Below are 16,231 nucleotides of genomic sequence, written 5' to 3'. Positions count from 1 at the left end.
TGGAAGCTGCTGTTGCGAAACTAAACATGCCCTCTTATATGTCTAGTCTGACATCAAATGTGAATTATCTATGGAGGTTCAGCGAAAAGGAGTGACTGCGTCTAAAGTAGAAAAGATTAGGATCTCAAAAATTGCAGGTTCCCTACTCTAAAAATACTGTTTACTTTATTAAAGGCCATAAGGTCTGTGCCGTATCAGCAACAGACAAACTCCGGTTTTAAGGATAAACCTGGAGTTGCAGGGGAGGGAAAATCTTTTAACATTTACATTGTTTGAGATATTATTTTTTTTTATTTGAATTATGACAGCTCAATCATTTGCTTGATTTACCATTTACTTTGGGGTAACCAGTGCATTCTGATGTCCCATCATTCCACTTCCACAAGTATTTCAAAGCACTATACATCACAGCATGTGGCAACAAACAAGAGTCAGTGTTGAATCTGCTGCTTCCCTTTAGCTCAGTTGTGATTAAACAGGCAGCCTCGTCGCCTTAAACAATTCTCTCCAACGGATGGAGCGCACCATGAAGCAGTTACAGAAAACTGGCTTATCACACTCACTTACATACCGAATGCTGAAAAACGAATAGGCTCTACAAAGTATTCAGCATATAACCTAATTAATTAAAGGGAATTAAAAGTGAATGCAATGCACTTTGGGTTACTTTGGGTTTGGGTGGATTACTATACGATATTGTATCTTGACATCACAAAGTTCAAACTTCTTTTCATGACAGTTATGTTTGCTTATAGTGTCTATTCTGGGTTTAATCTTTCAACAATGTAGTCCCTGGTCAGCGGCCAGCTCTTGCGTTGTGTGCTGAAACTTCTGATCAGCATTTGAACAAAGCCCCCTGAGGATTTCTCAACCAATCCGTACAGTCAAGCACATTGCCATACAACCTAAAAAAATCTAGATTGATTACCTATTTCAATTGATAGTACTGAAGGGAATGAAGCCCACTGGCTGCACTGAAGAAAGGAAAATATATTTTTAAAATCTAACATGTATATTCTCTGGTCAATTTTCAGTAATGTTGAGGATACATGCAAGGTCCAGTAGATGGAGGAAATCATGGAAAAACAAGACTTTAGCTCAGCTTTCAACACCGTCATCCCAGGCACTGAAGCAACACGCAGTGGGTCTGCCTGCGACACTGTGCCACTGGATCAGAGACTTTCTCACCAACAGGCCTCAGGTGGTGACAATAGGGAACACAACATCATCCCCTCTGGTCCTCAGCACGGGCACGCCACAGGGTTGTGTGCTCAGCCCAGCCCTCTTTACCCTGTTTACTCACGACTGTGCTGCCATCCACCCCACCAACACAGTCGTGAAGTTCGCGAACGACACTACAGTAGTGGGTCTCATCTCAAATAACGAGACCCACTACAGAGAGGAGATACACCAGCTAACCCTGGGGTGTTCAGCCAACAACCTGATGCTGAACACAGGGAAGGCCAAGGAGGTCATTGTGGACTTCAGGAGGTCAAGAAAGACGGATCACGCCCCCCTCCTCATGGACGGAGAAGTGGTGGAGCATGTGGACAACATCATCTTCCTGGGCCTCCACATTACATCTGATCTCTCCTGGTCCATGAACACCTCCTGCCTGGTGAAGAAGGCACAACTTTTTCCTCAGGAAACTGAAACGAGCTGGACTCTCCTCTTGGTTGCTCGTCAACTTCTACAGGGCCATAACTGAAAGTATCCTCTGCCTTAGTGTGACAGTGTGGTATGAGAGCTGCACGGCACAGGAGAGGAAACAACTGGCACGGGTGGTTAAAACTGCACAGGGCATCGTGTGCTGCCCCCTCCCTGACCTAGACTCTATATATGAAGGCCGGGTCAGGAAGAGGGATCCATCGCCACAGACCCCAGCCATCCGGGCGACAGACTGTTTGTACCGCTTCCATCAGGAAAGTTTATTGTTTTAGTATATTTTATTTGTCTTAGTATATTTTTATTTCTGGTATATTTTCATTGAATTTATGCATATTTGTACTGCATGTTAGTTTATTTTATTCTATTATCTTTATATTATTTTATTATATTTCTTATTATCTTGTTTCCAACACGGGGGGTTGCAATGCAAATTTCATTGACATGTTATTCTCAATGACAATAAAGGCAATCTTGAATCTTGAAGTGGCCCTTAAAATGTAAATTTCCAACACATGGTGACATGATGTTACCACTGGTAACTGCTACTATCACTAATGGTTATCATTACAAGAGTATGGCAAAGTTACTCAAGTGTTTCTAAACATACCTGATTTTCCACACATTTACCCACTTTGGTGTTATGAGTGCATGTGTGATTGCTCCCCGCCAAGGGAGGCTGATGAGAGCGGCTAAAGGGTGTTTATGAGACTGTTAGTGAGGGAAGGATGCCGTCCTGCAGCTCTCGCCCAAATAAAAGAGCCATTTATTACATCCAACATGACCCTCTCATTACACACAAATAGGAATTAATGAGCGCTATATCGGGCGCTCCCAGCGGAGCGAGGCGGGGCCCGCTAAAGGACTAGCGTTAATTACATTGTCCTACATCTCACCCATTTAACACCACCCATCAGATCGCTCCATCTGCGGGGGAAGGATATGAGGGCGGAAGGGATTCACTACCTGGAAGGATGGACACTCTTCCACTGGCCGCTTCACCTGTGTGGCACAGCCCGAAAATTAGCGAGATATTTGTGATAAATAAAATTGAACCTGCTCTGTGTTTCCTGTGCACTACTGCGTTCGGACACTTCCTGCTTTTTCCCACAAACTTTATTGATCAGGTGTAGGGCTGCAGCAACACTGGCGGGCACGGCTTTACAGCTGAGAACACAAGGCAGCTAATGTACGGATGTGAGTGATCAGATGCAGTGAAAGGGTTAGGGAAGTTATTGCTCAGCACAAGTAAATTAGAGCTTGCACAGCAACCTCTTGGTTCAACGGATGATTATAATGGATGCTTTGGGTGTAGGTGTTGCTACCAGCGTTGGGATCTCGGCAGTGAAACTGGTGACTGATAGGACTGGTGGTCATGATGACAAAAACAGACCTGCGTGCAAAAACTGGGATTTTCCTTTCAGGCTTCATATTAACGAAAACGTGCTTCACCAGAGAACACACATCTCAGGTTTGATCTCTGCCGGGTTATCCTCTTCATACTGTACATGCTTCGTTTTGAAAGGTACACAGACAAAAGAAAACAGGGCATGGAACTTCCCAGAATGCTCCCAGGACTCGTACTTCCTCCTGACTGCACCAACATCCTCTTGTTTACAGCATCAGCTTTTCATTTCTTTCTGGTTTACTTTCTCACACGCACTGATTCCAACTTAAATCTTTACCCTTACAGTATCTCTTGATTCCCTTCACCTCTGAAAAAGCTGCACTCTCCCCTCCCTTATTTTTCCCCCGTTCCACCTCCCTAATCCTTCTCCACCTCCCCCCCAAAATGATACAATCATCACCAACAATCTTTTCCCATATTTCCTGCTTTTCTTTGCGTTTCATCAAGCGAATCAGACAATTATACACTGTCTCCCCATCAGGATCACTCCATTCTCTCCTCTCATTGTTTTCAAAAGCAGCTTTATGTACTTAAAAACCTCGACACGATAGCTGCTCCAGTGATTTTGACGAATTAGCAGAGTACCGAGGTATTAAGTAGTTAGTATTTTCTGATTATAGATCACATTTCACTACGTTAGAGACCTTAAGCCTAAAGCTTCCTCAGAGATGAAAAGATTAAAAAGAGTAATTTTGTGATGGAGTGATATCTGGCTACACCTTTTTGTTTTGTTTTGTTTATTTTGTGCACAGCATATATCATTGATTTATTCTGTGTTTTTTGATCTCAATGCCCAAAAATTGGTGGTATTTGTTCTCTCTGTCAGAACTTTAAGAAGGTGTGTTCTATTCTTGATCCTAATTAAATTTTGCGGTGGGGTTTCACTTTGAGAACCTATAGTTGGGGTGGGCTGTTTTCATGTTCATTAATCGGTTTTAATTTATTGTTTCACTTTTCGTGGGCGATTTGAAGCCATCTGAGACTGTGACTGTTCGGGGTTGTACAAATAAATGGGAAATTAATTTGAGTTGACATGCAGGTAAACAATAATATGGATATCAACCACAGCACCTGATGAGGATCCAGATTCAGATTCAAATGATTTTAATAAAAGCGTGTGCACATATGTCAGAGTATGAGGCCTCTATTTTTATTCCCTCTGGCTTATAGAGCTCAGCACCACATCTTAATGTGTGCATTGCTATTTCTGAACATGAGACATATTGAACCAGTGCTAGACGAGCTCTGGCCATGTATTCAATACGCAATAAGATTAATATGGAAACGACAAAGACTGAAAAGAAGAAGAAGAAGTTATTTTCCTTGCTTTTAGTGACAAATCAATGTGCTTTCTTGTGCCTGTGGTAATATATTTTACTCCACCACTTTGACACGACTGTCTGAGTACTGACTGTGAGAGTAAACAATTACACCTGGATCAAAGTACTGGAATAATTATATATCAAGCGCTGGTTAGTGGTGATGTCTCTAGTCAGCTATAAGAGGGGCGGGCTTTGCTACGAGATGCTCTGAAATCTCTCTTTCATCTTTTTAGACTTTCTCCCCCATCTAGGCGCTTTTCAATGCACACACAAACACACACAAACACACACACCCCTTCCTTACATCTCTCCCTCTGTTGGTATGACACAGGAAAAAAGCTGGGCCCTGCAGCCAACCCCGCCGTCCGCACTGAATGCGATTAAACTGAGCAGTGATTAATCTGGGCTGCCCCATAATTCCTCTTTACCACTTTAATGGATGTTATCTCTCCTCCTCTGAAGGCTTATCTGGCTGATCGAGGCCAAGGATGAGGAGAGGGAGAGGAAGAGGAGGGGGTGGCTATGGGTGGTGGTGGTGGGGACCAAACCAAATCCAAACAGAGGTAAGCAAATGAATAAGTAAGTAAATAAGTGAGTAAATAAATAAATGCTGGGATTGAGGAAGCTGCTAAGCGGATAAGGCAGATCAGTCTCTGTAAAGTGCTCATTTGTTTTCTAAGAAGACGAGACAAGCCGCCTTCAAAGCCTGCTGATACAGTGAAAACACTGTCAACATCACAATTCACAGACAAACAAAATAAATTATCCAAACCGCTGTCAATAAAATTCCCCGCCCCCTCATTGTAAAGATGAGGTGTACTCCATACTGCAGCTGACAGCCACGGGTACAAAGACAAAAAAAAAAAAAGGGTTTTTTCGATGAGCTCATTTTCTTGACGTAAAACAATGGCATCGTTTCATTTGCGGTTTTCCACATTGTGACATGAATTCAGTGATGAAGTTCCTCTAATACATTCCAAATCCAGTCACCCACAAAGCCGAAACAAGTTTGCTCAGGTCTGAGTCTACTTTTGGAATCGAAATGAAGCAACTCTCAACACCTTAGCTTCTAGGCCACTCCGCTGCTTACCGTTACTGAGAAAAATACCACGCACACGCATACATGAGGAATAAAGACTAAAGAGGAGGAGATGAGCTGGTGTCAGGGTCTTGCTTACTAACAGTAAAACACGACAATAAGAGCAATTCTGATGAATGTGTGTGCGTGTCTCTGTGCACACATGTGAATAGGCTACTTTTATTCCACTACTGAACATTCAAACTACCACTGAGCATTGTACTAATACAACATACGCAGCTTCAAAATAAATCCCTGAAACTCTTCCTTCCATAAGACTCTTAAGACTCTCACAAAGTTAAACTTTCCTTAATGGACACCTGGACACACACACACACACACACACACACACACACACGCAAGTAAGTGTGTTTGTTGGTGTTTTTGTCCCTCCATGTCTGTGTCCATGTGTATAAATGTGTATGTGAGACACCAGCTGAGAAGTGACAGGGTTAAATCTGCTCGTAGCTCTTTCTTTCCCCGCTTCGGCTTGCAGCGATGTTGCAGTGAGATTCTGTCATAGACAAACCTCTGTGGGATTCCATTCACTACTAGTGTACATCTTTAGGTACAAAGCTGCGGGCTGCATTGGCTCCAGGTAACATAAACGCTCCCTTCAAGCCACCGCGTATCTGCCCATGAAAATTCTCTAAAGGGGTTTAAGCATTTACGCAGAACACTATCAGGCACTGCCGAAAATTCAGCTTACCCTGTTGAATAGGGACTTCAAAGAGAATTGCAAATACCTTTGCTCCGCTACATTTTCTCCCTTCTCTCTTTCCCGCTCTCTCTCTCTCCGTCTCTTCCTGCTTCTTTTCATTTTATATTTCCAAACACAAGCTGCTGCGTGATGTAAAATGTATTATCAGCCATATATTTCCTCTTTAAATGAATAATAACAATAATCTTTGAGTAATTTCTTTTTTATACCTCTCCGTCTAAATAGGGCAAAGCAAGCGAGCTAATATAGAGCCGCGGGTAAACAAGGCCGTGCAATAATGAACGTGTGGATTAGGCCTCTAGTCTATGTTGTGCGATAAGGAAAAACAGCTGCTACTATCCAGGTAACAGCACGTATTGACTGTCAATGAAGGATAAACTACTGTGCAGCTGCACACTTACTTCTTTCATTCTCAGTGTGGACACGCTGTGCACACACACTCACACATAAAGACATATGGACCCAAACACATGCAAACAAACCACACACACACACACGCACACACGCATACTGTATTTATGTGTAAGAACCACAAAGAATTGGAATAAAATAAATGTATAAGCCTATTTGCACAGTATAGAGCTTAAAATGCAAAACAATATGACGCATAAACACAGTGTGATTTAATGTAAGAGATAATAAATGGCTTCATAATGAGCAATATAAATGGTCTTTAAACAGTTTATTGCTTAGTTCACACTTATAATTAATCTGGGTTCCATGTGTGCATATAAAGTGGGTATAAAACTCTGCCCGACTGTGCAAGTAAAACAGCGAGCGTAAGAGAAAAATTACTCCTGGTAAACATCTGCAACATGATTCAGCTGTGGCCTCTAGCTTTTCGAAATATGCTGCCTTTCTCCCTCAGCCGGACCAGCACGGCGAGCTCTCCAAATAATGCATTACAAAAAACTGCTCCCTGAAATTATTTACGGTGAAACGCACAACAGAAACCATAACATTTATAATGTTTTACAAAACCATCAAATAAGTGGAGAGGGGATTAATTGCCCCGGCTCGACCTTAAAATAATTATTGTGAGCGGTGCAACTCTAAACTCCAATGAAATTGATACACTTTGATAATTAGATTCTTGGCACTGACCCGCTGAAGTCAATAAAGGTTATTAAGGCCAATTGCTGTCTAAACGCATTACGGGCAGGGTAAACTGTCCGTCGGAGGCCCCAGCTACTCCAGCGCCAATATGATAATCCATTCTCCGTCCTGGGGGTTTCTTCCCTAGCGCCTGTGTCTCCACTCTGCCATACAAAACCAGATTGGATTCGCTTAACCTTTCCAGGACTTTGATCAAATGAGCTCACACAGCAATAACATTTACATTGACCCCCCACCCCTCCTCCCCAACACACACAACCCCTGTCTCTCTTTTTTTTTTCTTCTTTTTTACATCCTCCCCCTCTCTGTGTCTGCCTCGACAGACTCTCCCTACAGTTCGCTACTCCCCACACCTCCCTCCCCGGCCACTCCTCAGCAGCCAACCTCCACGCGCTAGGTCAATAACCTAATCAGCTATCGATGGCGACCGGGCCAGGCTGTGTATGATTGCAGTGCGACCCTCCTCGGCAGCCCATATTGTTTCCGAAGACGGTTATTAAAGTGAGGGGAGAAGATGAAACGGTCACTTAGCGCATCCCTGCACATACGCAGACACATGCATGTGTGCCAAAGTCAGCCTCTGTTACAAATCAGAGGAGGTAAATTTTGTCGCACAATGAGGGAAAAAAAAGAGAGGGTTTTGTGCATGTGTGTGTGACCAAACTGTCGGGAAAACAGGGAGTGACAGGCTGGGTGAATGGAGTATAGGAAGACGTGGCCCCAATACCACTTCCTGTTTTGTACATCTTGAAGTATACAAATGTATTCAACTGAGTGGATCCCATTTATTATGAAAGTGGATTAATTTCCTTGATATGTGTTGAAAAGATTTCCATCTGCAAGGCTCGTTCTGCTGTCAAATGAGGGAAAAAGTGTGAGAAAGAGACAGAGATGTGGCGAGATAGCGGGCGCGAGAGAGGGAGAGAACAAGAGAAAGAAAGAACATGAAAAGAGAGAGAGAGTGAGGGAGGGAGAGAGAGAGAGAGAGAGAGAGGGAGACGGAGTGCATTGAAATCTCTTTGCATCCACGGTGGCTTTTGAAGTTGTGAGATGAGCAGCCACAGAAGTCAGGAAAGTGACAAATTAGGGGAAAAGCTGTACTGTGCAAGCAGAGCTGCTAAATCAATTAAAGTCATGCCAAGTGCATACATTAACATCAATGGTGCACACACACACACACGCACACAAAAACACACACGCACACACAAACACACAGGCGCAGGACAGGAGAAAAAAGGCGAGATGTGCTCATGGGCTCAACGCTGTCGCTTCTCCCCCACAGTGAAAAGAGGAAAGATAAAAAATACCACACCGGTATTTAAAATATTCTGCATAAAGCCAAGACTCTCTGTCTATTGTCAGTCAGACGGAAGCTATTCATTGTTGCTAGTTTAAGGAAATGTCACTACTGTATGATAGCCATGATAGCAGAGTCCTGAGGGAACACACAGCTGCGAGCGAGGCAGGTCTAAATGGACTTTAGCACCCTGGATCACAGGGGAATATAAAACCTTTAAGTTAATGTCCTTCTTCCACCCTCCAGAAAAAAACCTTTACCTTATATAAACTAAACACACATACTCAAACACACGCTTTTCCCCTACATTCACATACACATGCCTACACAGCAGCACATCTCTTTGTTTCTATCAAGACGCCGCATGAATTCATGAGGTACCAAAAAGAGGCAAGCAAGCAAGTGGACTTGTTTTGTGTCTTTATTTATTTATTTATGCATTTTATCAGAATGTCATTCAAATGGAAGGATGAGCATTTGCATGACAACAGGCTGAGGAGCAGAGAGGGAGCCCCAGGGAGAGACAGTATCCATAAACAGGAGCTAGTCCCCCCACATTGCAATATTCTTCATACGGACTAACAAACGCATACATAGCCCAGCACATCCCACAACACTGTGTGCTAAATATGACAATAAAGAGAGGAAGGCTGGCTGTTTGTATAGCTATTTTAGCTGGATAAAACAATAGGCTGTTTTATTGCTACAGCGCCGTGTATAAAACAACACAGTGTCAATTTATAAACCCTATTTACAGAGATATATATTTGTTATTTTAAAATACCCATGGTGATATCAAATTTGACAAAAATAATGCTGTATTAAAATATACTCTGCAGGCAAGAACAGAAAAATCTAAATAAATAAATGGCAAACAGCATCTGCACACAATAGGTCACTTGTATTTCACTAAATTACACTATACTGTCAATTGCCAGCTTCAAAATGTAAAATATATGCAATAAAGGAATGTACGGGGGAAAGCACATAATTCAAATAACTCAAAGTAATTTAGAGAAATGTGTTTTAATCTAACTGCAGAAAAGCCACAGCTATCAAAACCTCCAAAAGGAAAATCTATATGTCATATCTATGGAGTGCTTTTCATCAGCGTATCAGAGGTCGATGCATGTATGTAAATATTGCTTGCGAGAGCAATAATGTTGTCTTTCATCACAATGGCGAGTGATTACATTTATGCACTCGCCAGTGAATTAGTTCTGCCAAGGTTCAGCATGCATCTCTGCAGAAGACACACTTCCTCTTGTGCGATCTGACACACGCGATCAAAAGAAACTCAGTCAAAGAAGTTTAACTGTAAAATTAAAGTGAGTGATTAATGAAGAAAAAAAAGACAAATACTAATATTCTAATTTTATTTTTTAAAATATATTAAAAAATGCTTATTTTCTTTATTATTATTATTATTATCTTCATTCACTGATTGAACTTTTTTTTCACTAAAAGGAGCTGACATTTTATTAGATTATTAGGTCTGGTGCTAAGTTTCTCCTGCATGACATAAATCCACACTTGTGACACACACACACACACACACACACACACACACACACACACACACACAGCGGATATGGTTTGCTTGCCCATTAGAGAGAGAGAGACGGAGACACAGAAGCAGAGAGAGAGAAAGACCTCACATCTCAGCGATGCCCTTTTCTAAATACAGGTCCAAATCACACACTTCATCTGGGCCCGGAGGTGGAGCTCTAGATGAGTTTAGCCCCTGTCTACTAACCCCCCCCCCGACACACACACACACACACACACACACACACCTACCCACCCACCCACCCTCTGCCAGGCTGTTCCACTAAGTGAGAGAGAGGGAGGGAGAGAGACTATGAGTAGAGCCGAGCAGCGTCGGCAGCAGCAGTACTGTTCTCCTCCAGCCCCTGTCTTTATCCCCGCCTGAGCATTAGATGTGATTACTGCTCAGCGCTCGACACTGACAGAGACAGAGAGCTCCCAGAGACAGCAGGAGTGGGTGAGAGACATAAAGAGACACAGACAGAGAAAGAGAGAGAGGGAGAGGGAGCAGAGAGGAAAAGAGGAGCACAGCTCTTATGCTCCCTCCACTGCTGCTACAGTGATACAAGAGTGCCCCCTGCTGCTTCTGGTGTCTGGATGTTAAACACACACGTACATACATGACACACACACACACACACACACACACACACACACACACAAAACTCTTTGAAATCTAGCTATGAGAGAGGGACTGCATAGAACCTGTGGGGAGAGAAAGCGAGACCAAGCATGTACATGTATCTGTGTGTGTTTGTGAGCTGTACATCCACACTGCTGTGTGTGTGTGTGTGTGTGTGTGTGTGTGTGTGTGTGTGTGCGTGTGTGTGTGTGTGCGTGTGTGTGTGTGTGTGCAGCACGTACGTACAGTACAGAGCTGTGACTAAGGTGACTTAATTATGAGTCTGACATTACTAAGTGCGATTCCTTTACAGTGGTGTCTAACTAATAGCTGCGTGCCCACGTTCCTCTCTAGTAAAACTTCAGTGAGGCTACGATTAAACACATGACACATCCTTAATAATGCACCATGGTGAGAAGTTAGACAATCCATCATGTCATTTTAAACACACCCTCCCATGCAAGGAGCATTACTGGACTGCAGATCACTCAGGTAGTTTGTGTAAGAAGCACAAGCAGAGGCATGTAGAGTATTTAGAAAGGTGAAATTATTATTGTCATCAAATGATTGCAAATGTCAGGAAGCTGCTCATATTTTGGGGAAGCGGTATAAAAAATATTATTATTATAATTACTATTATTCGCTTTTAAGAATATTACCTCAGTATTTTTATTTACAATACATTACATTTTGATTTGAACGTACTATTAAAATGAGGGTCAGTAAATGTGGGTTTTCTACATTTTAAAAAACAGGTTTAGATCTATGATTTTGTTATTTTCTAAAAGAGGAATGACTCAATGTGAAGCCTCAGACCGAGGATAGTGTGTCTGTAAACCTGAAAACAAGAAAAAAAAAAAAAAAAGGTTCCTGCCAAAAGACACGGCCTGCAAATTAAAATGAGAATGCATTTACTTTGAGTATTGAAGGATTAGCGTGCGACGTGAGAGACGCTGAGTTCAGTAAACTACGCGGGCTGAGAAAGCAGACATCGAGGCTGCCGTGTGACCCCGCGGCGCGTCTGAGTGGCCTTACCATCGTCTCCATGAGCCTCCAGTCCTTCTCCAGCTGCTCCATCGGCCTGGTCCACCAGCTACAGAATCGTGCGTAGCGCTGGCCCTGAAACCAGTACTGCCGCAGCCACTCGAACTCCACCTGCACACACACACGCACACACACACACACACACAGACATACACACACACAGGATAAAGAAGCTACAGCATGACATTTTATTTAATGTAGAGGAAACATCTTTTAAATACTTATATAATTTAAAAAACATGAAACATATATATATTTATATATACATGGTACTTTATAAAATCATTTACACTGTCGAGTACATTGACAACACATTTTATTGCATTATTATTATTATTATCATTATTATTATAGGTATAGTTAATTTATGACAGTTTGTCGACTTTAAGCAAAAAATATATACTATAACTTTAGAATGCGATCTTTAGAACAAGCACCCCCCCCTTCCCTCTAGTAAAAATAGCATCATGTTTTAATTTTGCAATTTCTTAGAGTACCTGTCAGCTGGTAAATATTTCATTTTTTAATGAAATACTTCACAGCATTTGCCGTCATACTTAAATATACAGGATTGGCCTTTTTCTGTCGAAGTATATTTCCTTTTGTTATAAAAATTGTACATGATTTTGCTCATGGAGAAAATTAAATTTCCCCGCTGGAAATGTATTCATTACTATGAAGTGTGGCATATTTTTTCATGTCATAAAAAAAAAGCACATTAAATTATTTTTATGAGCTCTCTGAAAGGAACAACACAGCAAAGACACTTTGTTTGTATTACATGTGAAAAATAGTCCTGCCGCAAATAGTGCAAGTGTTGGTCATCTCTCTGAGTACAGTCACACCCTCAACAAACACAAACACCAGGACAAACAGACACACAGTACATTCACACACATGCGTTTATATTCCTACTCACACACACACCTTCCAGTCAGCACACCTGAAAACTCCACCCTCTTCCTCCTCCCCTCTCTCTCCTCCCTCCTTCCCCATCTCTCCCACTCCCTCGCTCCGTCTGGAGATGACAGTCTCGCCTGCCGAGCCGCTCCCCTCCACTCCGCTGGGAGTGTTTTTGTTTCCTGCTCTTTTGAAGTGCTGATTTAATCCTCGCAAGGATGCTTCATGTAGCCAGGTGTAGCCTATCTATTTCTAAGTGTGTCGTGCCGTGCACGTTTGTGTGTTTGCACCTGTACGCGCAGCAGCGTGTTTGCGCTCTTGCGTGTATCTGTCTACATTGGTGTGTGAGTGGCTTTGTCTGTGCATACAATTGCCAATGTGAGTGTGTATGTCAAAGATTGCCCCAATTGCCGCCAACGTAAACGCGAGACGCTGTGAGTTGCCCTCCCCCAAAACGTCCTACAAAGCATCATCCACCCAAAACAATGCACGCTCCATTTCATTTTGACGCAGACAACTGTACAACACAAAAAGCGCTTGCATGCAAAGGAGTCGCATATCAAATGGGACTGAGCGAGCTATTGTTCCTTTTCTGAAAACTATTTTGTTTATTGTTCTTCTAACAGAGCATTAGCCCATGTACTGTACACAACAGACCCTTTGAAAAGCTGCAAGCTCAATATTCACGGTTTAAGCGGGTGAGTTCTACCCAGAAGGTCTCATGAAATGAAAATACCATGTGTTTTTTATGAAAAATATTTGCTTGTATTTTTTATGTCATTGCTCTTGTACATATAATCCACTCAATTAGGTTTTTTGGGTAAACCGGTCATCCACTCTTATCCGATTTACAGTTAGATCCAACACTGATTAATACATTTTGAAGGACCATGAGACAAACCACCTCTTGGATTTGAGGTCTTGGTAAAGCACTGAAAAGTCAGTGCTGTCAATGAACTGCAACATGAGATGGGACCTAAACACCGGTCTCTAGGGTTAAAGTCAAGTGCTTAGCATGGCATCCACCCTCGAATCCTTCCTCCAACCTCTTGTTGCAGTGTATGAACACGGAAAATTCTGCACTGTAGCAGCAAACATTATCCAGGTGGCATGAAGTTTCATCCCAAAATATATCAACCAATGCACTTTGTTTATGTCTATGAGAGTAATTTGTGTTAAAAACAGGTTCTCTTAATCATGAAAACCTTAAAGTTTTATTATTTGGAGTTATTTGTGTGCCACTTTCCAAAGATGTTCCTCAAGTGGGTGTGGGACAGAAAAAAAAAAAAACGCTAAAACATACTGTAGTTCTGAACTCAAATCCCCGACACCATGAAAAAGTAAGAGCACTGAGCTGAAAATACGGTACTGGAAGGTTGAAATCTTCAAGTGGTCATTACTCTGTATGAAACAAGTCACCTACCGTCCAGCACCCCGAGCAAGTTAAAACAAAGGGCAAGTATTATTTGCACCAGCAACTCGAGCGAGGTCTGCCTTGGGTAGAAGCTGTGCACAGAATCATCCTGCCATTTGCTTCCAAAAGGCTCTGATCACAGCAGGGATGACATGCAAGGACTGGGGCATGTCAGGGAGAATACACAGCCAGTGGCACTGCTCAGCAGCCTCTCAGTCACTCCATACAACCCACCCTTCAAAGAAATGTCATCTTTTATGGTCCCTTCAACACTCTCCAAATCCACTCCCCTTCGATCACTACAGCTCAAACACACAACAAAGCCGCCGAGCGCCGATATCGGACGTCCTTTTCTCTCTGTCAGTCCCTCCTTCTATCTCTCTGATTGTCTGCCTGTCCTTTAGTGAGAAGAAACCAACCTGTGTCTCCACTTTGAGCTGACATGGCTGCCTGTCCCCCACTGCGCAGGCCAGTGGCAGCCACAAAGCAGGCCATCTAAAGCTACTGAGGAGTGCTGGCTATGTGGCATTTGGAGTCTGGCCACCCAGCTGAGAGTTACCAAGAGGGGAACTCTCACTAAATGCCACCTATCCAGGCAGACAGATCGAAAGTGTGTGTGAAAGAGAGAGTGGTTGTTAGGGCTAGTTTTTCTCTGAGACGGCATGGGGGAGTGAGAGGGGAGCTAGTGGCTCCCCTGCGGCAGTCGCTGTCATCTCTCCAGGTGATGGACACGCTAACTAAACATTAGCCCCACATTAGTCGACCGGCCGCCCACCATCGCAACTCTGGAGCTAAAGCCAAGTAGCCCCCTTTTTTCCCATTTAACGAGGCACGTTTTTTTTTTTCCACACCTTCACCTATTCCCTGAGCGGGCCCAATCAATTTCCGGGCCGGGGCCCTGAGGTGGGAGCTGATGAGAGTGGGATCGATCCCACTCTGCCGTCTTCTGTTTACCTTTCCCGGTCTCCTCACACATCAGCCAGGAGAACAGGTCCCTCCAGCTCTCCGTGAGCAACCAGGCACGCAATTTACACTCATCACACACTTGCCAGAGTGGTCATACACAAGATAGCTTATACTGTACATGCACAGACTGCCGTATAAATTTCCATTTCTATTTATATCCATAAAGTAGTAATGTGCAATTCTTCTTTTTCCACTCACAGGCCACAAATGTTGCTAAAAGCAGTCTTCCTGTCTTAATACCTCTGAAGAAGAGCCCCCTCACATCAATGTGACTCATTACGTTACAGTTATACCAATTAAACAAATCCTCAAAACACCACAGGAACAGGTGAAACACCTTCACTTTTAGAACATTTTATCCCTGGTCGAGCGTTTTCCAAACAAACTAACAAAGTGCGTTGCGGGCCTTAAAAGAACTACATAGATAAATCCTTAAAATTAACAATTGAAAAGTGTCACATTAATTCAAAACAGTGTTAACGGGCAAAAACAGCACTAACAAGTAAAACTACACACTGCAAGGGTCTGCTGGCAAAACTACACTTTTGCGAGGTGATTTATAAGATTACAGTGATATTGCCGCCACAAGCCCCGCAGGAAAGGTGTTTCAAAGCCAAGCAAAGACCTAAGAGCCCGGGGAGGGATCGCGGCCTGAAAACAGGACACTGCAAGGTCACACACACCTGCTTCCATGCAGTTTATTTTCTGCCAGAACATGTGGGAAAACCTTGTCCCTCCCTTCAATATTTACTGTGGGGGGACTAGCATCATTAGAGGGGGTCCCTCAGGGCACTCTGTCACACACCCACCTGGGAAGTGGCACAGTGGCTTTAAATGAGACAAGACGTTTGCATCTGGGATTAGCATTTCAAAGCCAAACATGCACACGGGGGCCGTGGGGCGATGCTATGTTAGACTACACCCCCCGCGCCACCTAAGACAGGAGGTAAGATTAAAAAGAGACAGTGAGAGGGACCACGCTTAACAAACAGGTGGGAACTTCAGTTTTCTTCATTTCTGTCTCTGTCTCCCATCAACCCCTACTTCAGCTCGACATCCCGCCCCATCCCCGAACACTCATACTCAGATGGCAGACGTTCTGCTTCATCATCGTCAGACCCGCCCACATC

The 16,231-nt window shown here is 43.1% G+C and overlaps 1 protein-coding gene across 1 annotated transcript in view; it reads right to left on the bottom strand.

The window, feature by feature from the left end:
• Positions 1–16,231, bottom strand: part of fto (FTO alpha-ketoglutarate dependent dioxygenase) — a 118,496-nt gene that overhangs the window by 71,411 nt on the left and 30,854 nt on the right. Inside the window, exon 7 of the mRNA XM_041935434.1 lies at positions 11,813–11,932. Coding sequence (XP_041791368.1) covers positions 11,813–11,932 — 120 coding nt within the window. The remainder of the gene's footprint in view (positions 1–11,812; positions 11,933–16,231) is intronic.

The sequence above is a fragment of the Chelmon rostratus genome, chromosome 1 (genome assembly GCF_017976325.1).
Source record: "Chelmon rostratus isolate fCheRos1 chromosome 1, fCheRos1.pri, whole genome shotgun sequence".
In the NCBI taxonomy this organism is placed as follows: domain Eukaryota; kingdom Metazoa; phylum Chordata; class Actinopteri; order Chaetodontiformes; family Chaetodontidae; genus Chelmon; species Chelmon rostratus.
The sequence above is the reverse complement of the archived record's forward strand: the minus strand, read 5'-3'. Positions and strand labels throughout refer to the sequence as shown.